This window comes from Serinus canaria, chromosome 5, assembly GCF_022539315.1.
Source record: "Serinus canaria isolate serCan28SL12 chromosome 5, serCan2020, whole genome shotgun sequence".
NCBI lineage: Eukaryota > Metazoa > Chordata > Aves > Passeriformes > Fringillidae > Serinus > Serinus canaria.
The window spans coordinates 6,542,877-6,556,095 of NC_066319.1; the positions used below are offsets into that span (position 1 = coordinate 6,542,877).

The 13,219-nt window shown below is 42.0% G+C and overlaps 1 protein-coding gene across 1 annotated transcript in view; it reads left to right on the forward strand.

The window, feature by feature from the left end:
* Nucleotides 1–312: 312 nt before the first annotated feature.
* The window catches only part of LOC103822214 (synaptotagmin-9), a 66,999-nt gene continuing 54,092 nt past the window's right edge, over nt 313–13,219 (forward strand). Inside the window, exon 1 of the mRNA XM_030240698.2 lies at nt 313–460. Within this exon, the coding sequence (XP_030096558.1) occupies nt 313–460 (148 nt within the window). The remainder of the gene's footprint in view (nt 461–13,219) is intronic.

Below are 13,219 nucleotides of genomic sequence, written 5' to 3' on the forward strand. Positions count from 1 at the left end.
GGGAGCGGCGGCCCCCGCCCTCTCCTCCGCGGGCAGCGCTGCGCCAGCGCGGCTGGGCGGCCGCGGCGCCGGCGCTCCCCGCCCTCGCGTTCAACTGGTGGGACCCCCGTGCGGCCCCGGCCGCGGCACCGCGCGGAGCGGCGGGCGGCCCGGCCCGGCCCGGCCCGGCCCGGCCCGGCTCGGCCCGGCGGGGCGGGCGCCGCCGGCTGAGGAGGATGCGGGCGGCGGCGCAGCGGCCGCAGGCGGGCGGCTGGCAGCGGCGCGGCGCCTGACCGCAGGGCTCCGCTCCGCTCCCGAGGATGCTGCGGGGCGATGCCCGGCGACAGGGAGGACGAGATCTGCCAGAAAGCGCTGCAGCTGCTGGCCGAGCTGTGCTCCGTCGGGGCGGTGGAGAACGAGAACTGCCGCGATTTCATCTACTACCTGCGGGACAGAGCCCGGCCCCGCCTCAGCGACTCAGGTACGGCCGCCGCCCTCGGGGGCGCGGGCACCGGCGGCCTCCTCCGGCCCCGGCTGCGGGAGGAGGGGGAGCTCCCCCGAGCATCCCCGGGCTGCCGGGAGCCGCGGAGAGAGGCCTGCCGGCGCGGCGGGGGCTGCTCGGCAGCGGGCGGCCGCGCAGGGAAGGAGGTGGCGGGGGGATGCTCCGGAGCCGCGGTGCCGGGCGGGTTTGCTCGGCCCGGCCGGGGGAGAACGCCGGTCCGGGCTCGGTGCCGCCAGGCTCGGTTTTAGCGCCCGGCGCTGGGGGAGATGCGAGCCCGAGCCCGCAGCTCTCCCGGAGCCCGCGGCGGGTGCGGCAGCGCGGGGGGCGGGCGCGCAACTTTGCGCGGGCGCTGCCGCCCGGAGCGGGTCGGAGTCGCCCTGGCCGGCGCCGCCGCCGCCGCTCTGCTGCACTGACAGCGGCCCGGGGCTGCCCCGCTGCTTCCTCGCTGCTCCCCCACCCCTCCCCGCGCTCCGGGTGAGGCGGCCAGGCGCTTTCGCAGCTCGGTTTAACTGGAACGCTCTTTAACGCAACTCCCCGGTTCCGTGTGTCATAAGCTAACAAGAGTGTTCCTCGCGTTTCTGTAGCAGATGTGGGGGTGCAGGTCTGACAGGATGTACACTGGGTTTGTTTCTGTGTGTTTGTCAGGGTTATGGCTTCCACATCGTGGCATGACTGTCTTAACTTAAAAACTTTAACTTATGGAAGCTTTCTCATAAGGAAGCTGAGGTCCAGCTGGACAAAACGAGAAAAGATTGAGGATTTTTCTCTGGATGCCAGGGAAGGGCAAATTGCAGTTTAGATTAGGAGCTTATTATATTTATTTTTACATTGTCAAGTTGAGGTTGCCCAGTATGGGGAGAAATTTAGTGAGTTAAGACAGAAGTTGATAAACGTCTGCAGTACTAGGAAGCCTTGCTGTTAGATCAGCAAGTCATCACAGCACAGTATTCATTGCTTCATTATTCTCAGAAATAAATCAGTCCATTTAGCACGGGGCAGTCTAATGACACTCTTTTCTGTAATTTAGTAGCCTGAAGTAACACTCAGAGTGCAACTTCCTGACAAATCCTTGGATATGCTCGAGGCCTGTAGAAAACAAATAAAACTAAATGAAAAAAATACTCAAGGGAGGAAAAAGATGTGCTGTCACAATAAATGAATAAGGAATTTTCCGTCATTCAGTTTGCTTGTATCCAAAGCTATTTGCAGCCATTCTGGCTTTTCACCACTTAAAATATTCAAATTGGAGTGATTCATGCAATGTTTGATAGGGTTTCTTTAAAAGTAGACATATTTAATTGTTTGGTTCATATAGGCAGATTTAATTACTTTGTTCATATAAGCAGTAATTTTAGGACAGACACCTGTGATTTTCTGTAATTTTCATTTACTAAAGGATCAGTCATGTATTTGTGTATCAGGTCATGATTCCAAAGCCGTCTGCTTAAATCAGTGCTCACTTTGGATACGAAACTACTTGAAATGCATATGGAGACTTTAACCTCCACCACTTGGATAACAGCTTTTCAGATTTCTTTCAGAAGCTACCTGCTTTTTTTTTTTTTCATCAGCCTCAGGCAAAAAGAATACCTGGCATCTGTTTGGAAGTGATTTTAAAACACGGTGTGCTCAGTAAAAATTTATCACCTCTACCTAAAGATGATTTAAAAAAAAAAAAAAGGGTGTTTATTTCTACCTGTTTTGCTTGAACCGTTATTACACAACAGCCTTCCGGTGTTGTTGTGAACCTGCTCCATTACACAGAGCAGCAGTCCCTAACCTTTGCCAGCCAATGTGCAATAACACTGAGCAATTATGCTGCAGGCAGCATCTTCCCATTGGCCGCAATCTGAACGTTTTTATTTTTTGCAGCTGCAGCCAATATCAGAGGGTCTAGCAGGCAACATGTTACCCATAAACCCTGACTTTGAAAATAATTCATGTTGGGAATTCGTTAATTTACCTAATCTCATATTTCTTTGATTAAAACATATTTCTTAGCCCAGTATGGCTGTCCATGTAGTTTGTTTAGCTGTAGTCCTTAGTTGTGCTGTGGGCTGTGAGAAGGCAGTGCCCATGACTTTCAAAATGAAGCAATACGACTCACAGTGAAAGGGCAGTAAATAACACTGACCAAACCCAGCTTGCTGAGTGTAGTCAGTTTCATTGACTCAGCAAGGGCAAAACGGCCTTAAAAAGCCCGGGCCGCTCATCCATTCCCTTTCCAGTCACTAGAGGCCTGAACAGGGATGTGGAGAAAAGTGGTGCTGAAGGACAGCGTCTCCTTACAGAACTGGACAAAAGATGAAGCTGTCCTTGCTCCAGCTTCCAACCCCGAGCTTCCTGCCCCCTGCACCTGTGAAGGTGATGTGCTTGAGTCAAACTGAGTAACTGGCTCTTAGGCCGCCCAAAACAGCAATCTAAAAATATCTACAGCACCAAAGTGGAGAAAAGTGCATGATTAAGTAGCTGATGAGGTACATAACTAGGTATTGTGCAGGCATTAGAGCATGGGGACATGCTTTGAAAAGTGTTTCTGAAATGAAGTGGACACTTGCCTTAATCCATAGTGGGTACAGACAATTCTGCAGCACCTTTGGCTGAAGCCATTCATGGATGTTGGCTCTGTCCCCTGTCAGGACTTGTTGGAAAAGCCCAGCCCTAACTGAGGGGGAGGGAGCTGAGGGGCTGCTGACCCTGGTGCCAGCATCTGTGTGCAAGCTCAGCCTCCTGGCACCCCTCAGCCCCAGCAGGGAGCAGCCAGGTCCCTGGAGATCCACTCCTCTCTTGCCTGACATCTGATACACTTGGCTGTGTGACTCAGGCCAGGAGGGGACCGGATACTTGTGGTGTGTTCCACATCTTTATTTTTCAGTTCTTCAGGGTATTTCAACATTTTTCCCCTGTTTTGGGGAGTGCTGCACGTGCTTTGAGCACGAGTTTAAGGGCTAATGAGATCTGGGTTTAACATGCTGGTCCACTGGATTTCAAGGGTGACATGAGTGAGTCAGATTTTAGAGCTTTTCAGAAAACTGAAAATGCAAATTAGGCATTTAGTGAAAAATCTTCAATTAGTTCAATAAGAGTTATATGTCAGAGCAACCTTGAAAATCCCCAAAAGGCATCCTTAAGCATTTAGATACCTTAATAAGCTGACTTGTTTTCTGTTCCATTGTAAAATGTCAATAATATTTCTGTATCACTGAAGGGCTTCTTGAAGATATATTGCAAAGTCTGAGCATAGCAGGTACATAAAGGAGAGTCAGATGGACCTCTCAGAGACATTTAGTTAAAAACAATGTTTGTCATTTGGGCATTTGTAAACAATCCCTCAAGATCATGGAATATCACCCCATGACACGTGATAAAGCAAATACTGTAGAGCAGGAATGAGCAGAAGAATTCCTTACATGTGTCAAAAAAGAGAAATCCAGTACACCAAAACAACAACAAAATCATGAAACCAGAAAATCTTGATAGAGAGACTGACCATTAAAAGAAGAATTAGGACAAAAAAGCTGTTTATGAAATAAGGGTTCTAACAAAGTCCAGGCCACTAATCATAGTGAATAGTTCATTAATTTTGTAGTGGAAAAATTATATAAATATAAATAAAAAGTAATTTTTTCTGTTGCTTTGCTTTGGGTTGCTTATCTTAAGGATGAGCCATCAAGGTCTTATAATACTCCTTTACATTCTTTAAAATTGACTAATAGATGCTAAAACAGAATACATGATGAATATTGTGGGCATAGCGATGCCATAAAGTGTTTTACAGGTCATAAGTATGAAATGATTATTTCACAGTGACAGAAAGCCAGATTTTAGTACTTGATGGAAGTAAAGATAGTTGACAGTCAAAAAATCTGGGAGTGGAAATGGGATGGATATGGAAGACAAAATGTATGAGAAACTGCAATTATGGTCTTGCAGTAGAATTTAGGCATTTTATGAATCAGTACTTTACTTTTTAATGTCTACTTTCAGCTTCAGGACAGAGAGAAGCACAAAGAAAAGAAAGCCAAAGAGGCATAACCATGGCCTCCCAGCCCTCTGGTGGAATGTGAGAGCCCAGGTTTTCTGTGGAGGGTGCTGTTCCAGTAGACAGCTCATTCCCTAGAAAGCTAATACGTGCAATTAAATCGTACCTCAGAAAGTTTCCCTTTAATTCAGAACTGACTTTAAAAACAAAACCTGTCCTCAGAAAGTAGTTTGGTTCCTTAAAAAAGTATTTTAAAATTTTTATACTTTCAATTGCTTCCTGATTTATTCCCACCTCACTCCCCAAATTTTCCAGGAGCATAACAAGCTGCAGAGTTTCATCAAGATATTAAATACATCTAGATTCATCTAGATAAATTCAAAAAGCATTTGCAAGTTTTAAAGACATGAAAAATATTTGGGTGGGTGAAATAACTTCCAGTATGTTTTTTCATTTTATTTTCCTCACTGTGAGCTGTTGCTGTCCAGATTTTCAAATTTCCTTTTCCTGATAGTATTAAATGTGTCCCACTAGTGCAAGACTTTGTAGGATAGACAACAAGTGTAAATCATATTTCCTCTCTTGAGGTCAAATGAGTGAGCACATGTGAGGCCCAAGTTCCTTTGGGTTTTGAGAACCAAAGTGCTCTTTCAAGAGTTGAAAAAAATACAGCAATGTTACTGTGTTTAAGACTAAAAATAGGTATTCATTTTCTCTTTTGAAAAGTCAGGAACAAGTTTGAAGAAGGTAAAAACAATTACTTCCTCTTGCTTGAATTCTAAAATGCTCTGCTAGTTTAATTCCCTCTAAACAAAGACGCTCTCAAATATTTTCCTGTCATACTGGAGGAGTTTAATATTTTTTTTTCTCCTTGGAAATCTGTTTTAAGCAGGTAGCTAAATTTTGAAACAAATTGTAGAAAAGAGCAAATCATGGTCAAAGTAAAGGGACTAGCTGTGCGCTTAATAATGACTTAAGACTATAATTAAAGTAAATCAATTAAAATAAAAGTAAAGATTTTAATTTATTATAATCTCATATAACATTTTCCTGGAATGTTTTTTTGTTCTTTTGCAGCTAACCTAAAGAATTATAGGTGTTTAAGTTATGACTTACTCTTCAGAACCAGAGAAAAGGACGACTACAAAGATTTTCCTCATGATAAAACCGAGCTTTGATCAGGCTGGAACACAGTCATGTTAAATACTCTTCAGATATGAAAGAGCCCTGCTCTACTGAGATCACTTTCTATTTTCCAGACTTGCAGAGCAGCAGCACTTCACCTTGAGAAGCCAAACATGAGTAGGTTTTCTAAAGTCCCTGTGACCAAGCCTCACTCCCCTGCAGTCCCATGGCTGCTTCTGGACACTGTGGGAAGCAGAAATGTTTCAAGTCTATGAGAAAAAGGCAAGAGGAAGGTGGCTTCCAGCCCTTCTTGGCCTCTGCAGCCAGATTCAGTACAGGTGTGGGAAGTAGAGGCTTTCATTTCCATTTTGGTTTTAGTTCTCACTTATATGGGGATTTCACCAAATGTTTGTTGTTTACGGTCTGCCTTATACCCTGAAACTACAACAATGTCTAACACTGTGTTAAGTAAACTGATGCCAACTACATCTCTTTGTATTTAACAGAAAAGAATGTGTTTATTCAAATACAACACATGTATAAAAATGTGTTTACTCATATACGACACAGATATAAAAAGGTGTTTACTCATAAATGAGACTTACAAAAAAATAATACTTATTTCCTGAATTCATTGCAAGCCTATTTGTGAAGTAATACTACAAGTTAGAATAACATGCTGACTGAATCAGGAATTAGTTATCTCTGCAGCCACACAGTTTATGCAAGTGTGCAGTGAACATTAAGGAAAACGGGTTATTTTCAGCTGGAAGTAACAAAAATATCTATCACTGAAAACAGTCTGAAGAGAAATGACCTTGGAAAATTAGGATGCCTAGATAGTATACAGTCTGTCTTACACCTGAATTCTTGTCCCAAGTGCCAGTTCTGCTGATGAAGAGCAATAGATTAATTTAGCCCTTGTACATACAAACTGGTTTTGCCACTAAATCCTGATCACTGCATTTGTCACATCTCCTATTTCAATGGGATTTGCACAGTTCTTCTAGATGAGGGAAGAGGGGAAATGATTTTCTAATTATGCTTTCCTTAGAGTTACCCAAAATCTTTGTACAGGCCACAGTTTACATTTGTCACCAAAAGCTCTGATTGCTTAAGCAGAGGTGTTGCTCTAAGAGATTTATGGGTTATTAATTCCTAAAAAACCCATGAACTTGTGTTACAATAATGACATTTTTAGAATTTTATTGTGGTAGAATACTGAATTGTTAGGTATTTGTATGATCCACACATTTAGTGACCCAAGTACAAATTATCAGCCACATGTTGCCCCAGATAGCTTTCTGTAAAATTCCTTTCCAAACTAATTTGTGTGAGTTTAATTACACTGACAATTCAGAGACCTAGAAATGTAAGTCCAAAATTATTGCTGTCAGAACAGCAGATCTGCTTAAACTCAGTCTCGAGGCAGTGTGGCTCTGTACCAGCTTTGATGTGCAATATTTAGAGGCTGAGCACAAACTGAAATTTATGTATTTTTGTTTAAAACCACATTTCTAGGGTTTAACTCTTACCTCACTGAAAATAATGATCATTGTTGATGTAGTGCAAAGCTGTAGTTAAGAACATTTCACTGTATATTTTTTGCTATATTTTGTCATTTATTTAAGCTCTTCTGTGGCTTTATTTAGACCAAAGAGATAAAAAGAGATTATTTTGACCTAAAGCTTTATGTTTTTTTCATATTGCTAACAAAATTTTAGTCCAAGGGATAAAAATTTAAAATAATTAATTACAGATGCTGTCAGTTGCAGCTGCAGTTCCTAAAATTCATCATTTTACAAGATCAATCTTTTTTGCATGCTTTGTAATATTGTTAAGTAGAGAGTACTTGATCAATTTATTTGGAGAGTACAGAAATAAAGTGTTGTGCATAACAGGTGGTAGTTAGCACATTTCTTACATTTGCTATTGTGGTCACACTGGGTATTTTGTGGCTTAAGCTGCTCAAGAGGTTCAGCTGCCTCTCTTTTTTTGGATTTGGGCATTCATTAGCCCAGTGAGATCAGTTTGGCTTCCTTTGGCAAGCATGTACACTGCAGGATATAATTCTGTGCATCTCCCAAGGTTAGCTGGAATCCAGAAATACAGGAGATGCAGTCAAAACTGGCGTGTGTGTGTGTATGTTTTAAGCCAATTTACAGTTGATATGTGTCTACCAAAGCTAAAGGTTGGAAGAGTTTATAATCTGTCAGAAAAAGCTTCCAGATTATTGCTGTAAATCCACCATGCTGACAAAAAAAAGTCAGGCACTGATGATTTTGGAGTTAAAACTTTCAAAGGGCTTTTTCAAAAACCTTCCAGATTTCTTTTTAAAGTAAGAATAATTGGAGTTTAAATAGGATAATTCCTGCCAGGATAATTTCTCACTTTCTTTTTGTTCCTGTAGAGTTTCACATGCATTCGAGAAGAAAGCCTTGCTGACTTCCCTTGGATATAAGTTTCTTCAGTTCATTGCATGTCCATCAGGGAGTTTGTTTGGAATATCCTAAATCTATCTTACAGTCTGTGAAACTCCCTAAATATTTCCTTTCCAGCTGTGATGGACCTTTCCTGTGTGTATACAAAACACTTAATATTTATCTTTGAAAATTTCTTCTGGTAAACCAGTCTTCATCACTCCCATCCAGGTTACTTTTGTGCCTGGTTTCTCCATCCCTTTTCTAAATTATATGTGTATATACACCAGTGTTCCATGTGTTTGCCCCTTGGGGTGTTCCCACTCCTTTTCTCAAGCAGCATCTCATTTTATTTACTGCCCTATTTTTAATCTCTTTACTTCATCTCTGTTTTATTTGTCTGACTTTAGCAATATAATTTGGTTTTCTTCTCACATTTAGTGAAATTTCAGAATGCAGTGAGAGTTTCATTAGCTATGTAATCAGTCAGTACATAAAGTTTCACCCATCTTACAAGCTTCTTGTCTCACTGGGCATCTGTCTGCAGTTATATAAAATTCCTTTGGAGCTCCTTTTTAAAACTTTCTGCTTCTTTTGTTGTTTGCAGGACGTTCATGGCTGTGGAGTTCATGGTTTCACTGGTACAGATTAGGACATTCCAAAAGCTGTTTCTCACATCTATCCAATTTTATAAATAAATGCAACTTGTAAGTCTGTACAAATTATCCTAATATTACAGAAAGGAATGTACAATGCAAATTAGGAAATGATCAATGAGACCAACAGTCTTATGATCTTCTGTTTCCATTTGTAGCAGATGCTTTACCCATTTAAAAGAGGAGTATTTTTTTTCCCCCTAGAGAAGTGAAATGGATAAGATTGATGCCGTTATTCCATATCTTTTTGGGAAGCCTACCCTGAATAGGCTGATCTCAAGTGTTCATTATGCTAAGTTCTCTCTACACAGCAGAAAGGAAAAGAGAGTTTCCTGAGCCTGGCGGCAGGGAAATGCAGCAGGTATTGAGTTGTTCTTGCTGAGTGCTCTCCTATTCCCTCTAGTAGGGTTGATGTAGGATATGTGTAGCAGTGGTATTACCTGCTGTAAAGAGATTTTAGGTCTATTAGCAACTAAATACAAGAGAAAACAGATCTGGTATTGCTTCAAAAATGTGTAAAGCTCTAAAGAGAAAATTCTCTTATCAGTAAAATTCTATTTTTTTTAAGCTATACCAATTTACTCGGGGTAATACAAGACACAAATCTAAACCAGTTGTTTTCTTCTGTGATTGTGCCCTCTCCTGCAGTAGATCATGCATCAAGACAGGGTACTATTTCTCCAGATGCCACTAAGGCATCCATGATAATAAAAGTCTAATGTAAACTTTTCTACCTTTTTGTTTTCATTTTAAGTTGACAAACATGAAAGATGACTAATGAGTAAAAAGAAAGCAGAGGTGAGAAATTAGGCTTAGCAGGTAGACAGAAGGTGAGGGGCTGGCCCAGTTTTGTCCATTTGTTTTGTTTTTTCCAAGTTCAGGGGTGTTTCACAAACAAGGCGTGCGGAAACCTCGAGGTCAGCAGGCACGAGCCTGGTACCTGTCACCTGTTCTGCTCAGGAGATGGACCTGAGGAGCAGAAGGGGCAGCCAGGCCACTGAAGAGAGAGATAAAACTCATATTCCTAAGGGACCAAAGAGCACCAAGCAGACTTGCTGTCATCTGGAAATTAGTGTTAGCAGAGTTGAAGCTTGAGGTTCTGAGGACATGCCTGTAGGGACAGGAAAGGCTGTGGATATACTGTGTTATACCCCTGTTGTAAGAATTTCTATTTCTGTTTTATATTACACCAAAACTTGGGTTTTTTTGTCCTGATTTTTGAAGCCTTTTGAGCTTCTTTGTGGAGTTTGATATGGGAAAAAAACCAATAGATAAAGCAGATCTGTCCAAATTCTTTGTCTTGGGGTCCTCTCACTGGTTGGTTTGTTGGCTGGTGGGTTTTTTGTGGGTTCAGTAGCTTTCTAAGCCAGCCTGAGAAATCAGGATTTGCTGCTGACATTTGGGCTGTGGCTAATGAGGAAAGAGAAGGCTTGGCCATTGTGGCTTACCCTATTCTGGAAAAGCTGTCACCTTGACTCTTCCATGTGCAGCAGCATCACTGTTCCTGCCAGCTTCTCTTAGCTGCAGAAGGTGTAACATTTTTATATCTGCTCTCATTCTCAAGTTAATGTCTTGTTCCTGCCTACCTTATTCATTCTGTACCTGTCTCTTGTTCTGTTGTCATTGTGTTATAAAGAGCAAATTGACTAGTCAAGATGATTTCTTTCCTGCTGCTGCTAGGAGCCAGTAATGATAAAATAGCTAAAAGCAGTTCCCAAAAAAGCAGTGCACAGGTATAGGCTTGCCAGATTGATTGGATAGTGATTACTCTATAGGTCCTTCTGTAGTGTTACAACTCAGACCCAGTACAGTGAACAAAAACTGCTCTTTCTTCCTTTGATGGATTTTTCTTCATTTTTTTCTCCTTTTCTTGGAAGCTAGAAACCAGAACAGACCTTAATTGCAACAGGACCAGCAGCATCTTCAGCCACTTCAACTTTTCTTTCCTTCCCAGATTAGGGGGAAGCAGTTTTTCACCTCAGGAACATCCAAAATTCAGTCTTGGTATTCACTTCTTATCGTAAAGGCTTGGCGCACTGAGAGATGAAGCAGTAATTTTGTTAAAATGGAAGGCTTGGGATCTAACATTTTTTAACCATTTGGCAGTTTTACCTCCCTTTTTTTCTGCACCCCTCTCTATGTGGAAGATTTGCAGTGGTAGATGTTGCCATGGCACTAAGCAGGATGAGGTGTCTACTCCAGCCTCAAAACTGGATGTTTACGGCCATATTGTGAAAAATTATCCCTTCTGACAACTCGGGGTTGTTTACTCAGAATTAACACACCACTCCTCTTCTTCCAAAGTGAAGAGAGGCTCTTCAGGTCATTCCCTGTGTGTCAAGACAAATGTGAGCTTCAGCAGTGCTGGAAAAGCCTCAGAATCAGCTCTGTCCTTCCACTCCCTCGTTAGCTGTTCAAATGAACAACCGCTTCACGCCCTGCCGAGCAGCTGATTGGCCTTGGAGGGAAGAAGCATCTGAAGCAGTATTAATGTTTCATTCTAAATCATGAGAGCCAGGGAGGAGGGGAATTAGGGAATTCAAAACCCCAAATCAGGACTGCCTTTTATTTCACCAGGTCCTGTTCTCTTGAGCAGCATCCCAAATTTTCTCCCACACTGGATTTCCTCTCAGGTCTTGCTGCCTTTGTGAGGTATTTTTGCCAAGGGTAAATTTAACAGCTCTCTTCCCCTTGCCTTTCTTTCTCCATTGTCTGCTTCTTTTCCCCAGCCCTGTTGACAGTATCTGCTATGACATATGCTGTTCAGGAGAAGGAGAGACAAAGAAACTGTGCATCCCTTCATCCTCTTCTCTTTTCCTTTCTCAAGTCTTCACTGCTTCATCAAGGCCAGTGAAAATTCCTTTTTATTTTCTCACCAAGCACAGCAGATAAGAAAGCTGAAAAATTAGTGCCCTAAAATGCTATCTCAAAGATATGTGAGCAAACTGGATGTGATAAAGCAATCCGTAAAGGAGTGTAGTGGGTTGCATGACAGCAAGAACAGCCAGCTGCATCTGGGAAATATGTAAGTCCTTGGACTCCAGCAGTATAAAACTTCCCAAGCTGTAAAAGAAGAGCAATTCTTTCTCTTTTGTGGCAGTCCCAATGGTTTGAAACATAGTTGGCAACTAATAACTGCAGTCGTAGAGTCATTGACGTTAAAGGAAACATCACCTCATTGACGTTAAAGGAAACATCACCTCACAGTGGGTATTCACATAAGATCTTGGATTCCTTTTACATAGTAAAGCACGTGCTGGGATTGTTAAATTTGCAGATGTTGCTAATAAATAAAAATAGTTTTATTAGGACAGGAATACAAAAAACATTAGACACAGAAGTGTTGCATAACCAGCCTTGATGAGCAGGGAAGTTCCCCTTCTGCAGCATTCAAGAAATACTGTTCCCAGTAACTGACAGCAAATAGATCCTAAATCCCTAGGTCATCCTGAGATAAATATTAATACCACTGTTTTCAAAAACTCAAATGTTGCTTATTCTTTTACCTGTTAGCCTCTGGAAAAAAAAAAAAAAGTGGAAAAAAAGCAAGCTTTGACAGAGTATTTCCTGACTCAGCAGTTGAATGGGAGGAACAATTCTGACACACTTGGTTCAAGGTAATCGAAGGACTTCACCCCACCTGAGGAGCACTATGAACACAAAACAGCAAAGGAGGGCCCTGCCTGAAACTCCTGCTAATCAAATATTACTCAAAAATCTGTTAATACAAATGTGTTTGATTCAAGGATGTTTTTTAGAGACAGGAGTCATGCTTTAGTTGGCTGCCATAGATTACTAGTTGGAGACTGAAAACTAAGGCTGTATTTTTTGAATTGTGCACTTGAGATGTGATCTTGTAGAAATCGGTCAGTGCTGGTTTTCCCTACCCTTTCAGCTGCTTTTTTCAGTAGTGATATGCAGTAAAAATTCTATCTAATGCCCTGTCTTTAATCAGAGGAGAAAGCAGGGCATGTCTCAAGTGTGATGTCAGTAAAGCATTGAGCAGAAAATGGCCTAAAAAGCAGCCAAGAGAAAACTGTAGGACCAAGGATTTAGGTGGAAAGTAGCCAGCCTGAATATGGCTCACTCTATTTCCATAGCAAACACAAAATAAGAGCCTAGGCTTTGCTGGGGCCTCTCAGCACTTTACTCTTATAAATAATAAACAGAATACATTTTCCTCCTGTGTGGGTTAGCAAATATAAATGTGCCTCTGTTATCAGCAAGGAAGTCATAATTAATTGAGAGGCAGTGATTTTGTGGAATGCACATTCAAATGGGACTAAATAAAAGCATGAGGAGGATTTCAAAACTTCTATTTCTGAGCTAGGTTTCATATGTTCAGCTATGGAATTTATTCATGATACATTTTTGCAAGCTTGGATTTACATTCTCAGACTCAAATCATGCCACTCACTCCAGGCCATATCTGACACCGCAACGGCTCTAACAGGTTAATTTAAGGTATAATCTTTTGCATATCCCAGCATTTTCCTTACTGCCCCATTTTTGGCATAATTTCAGAATTTTGAGTGTTTTCTTTCATGGCCTGGCT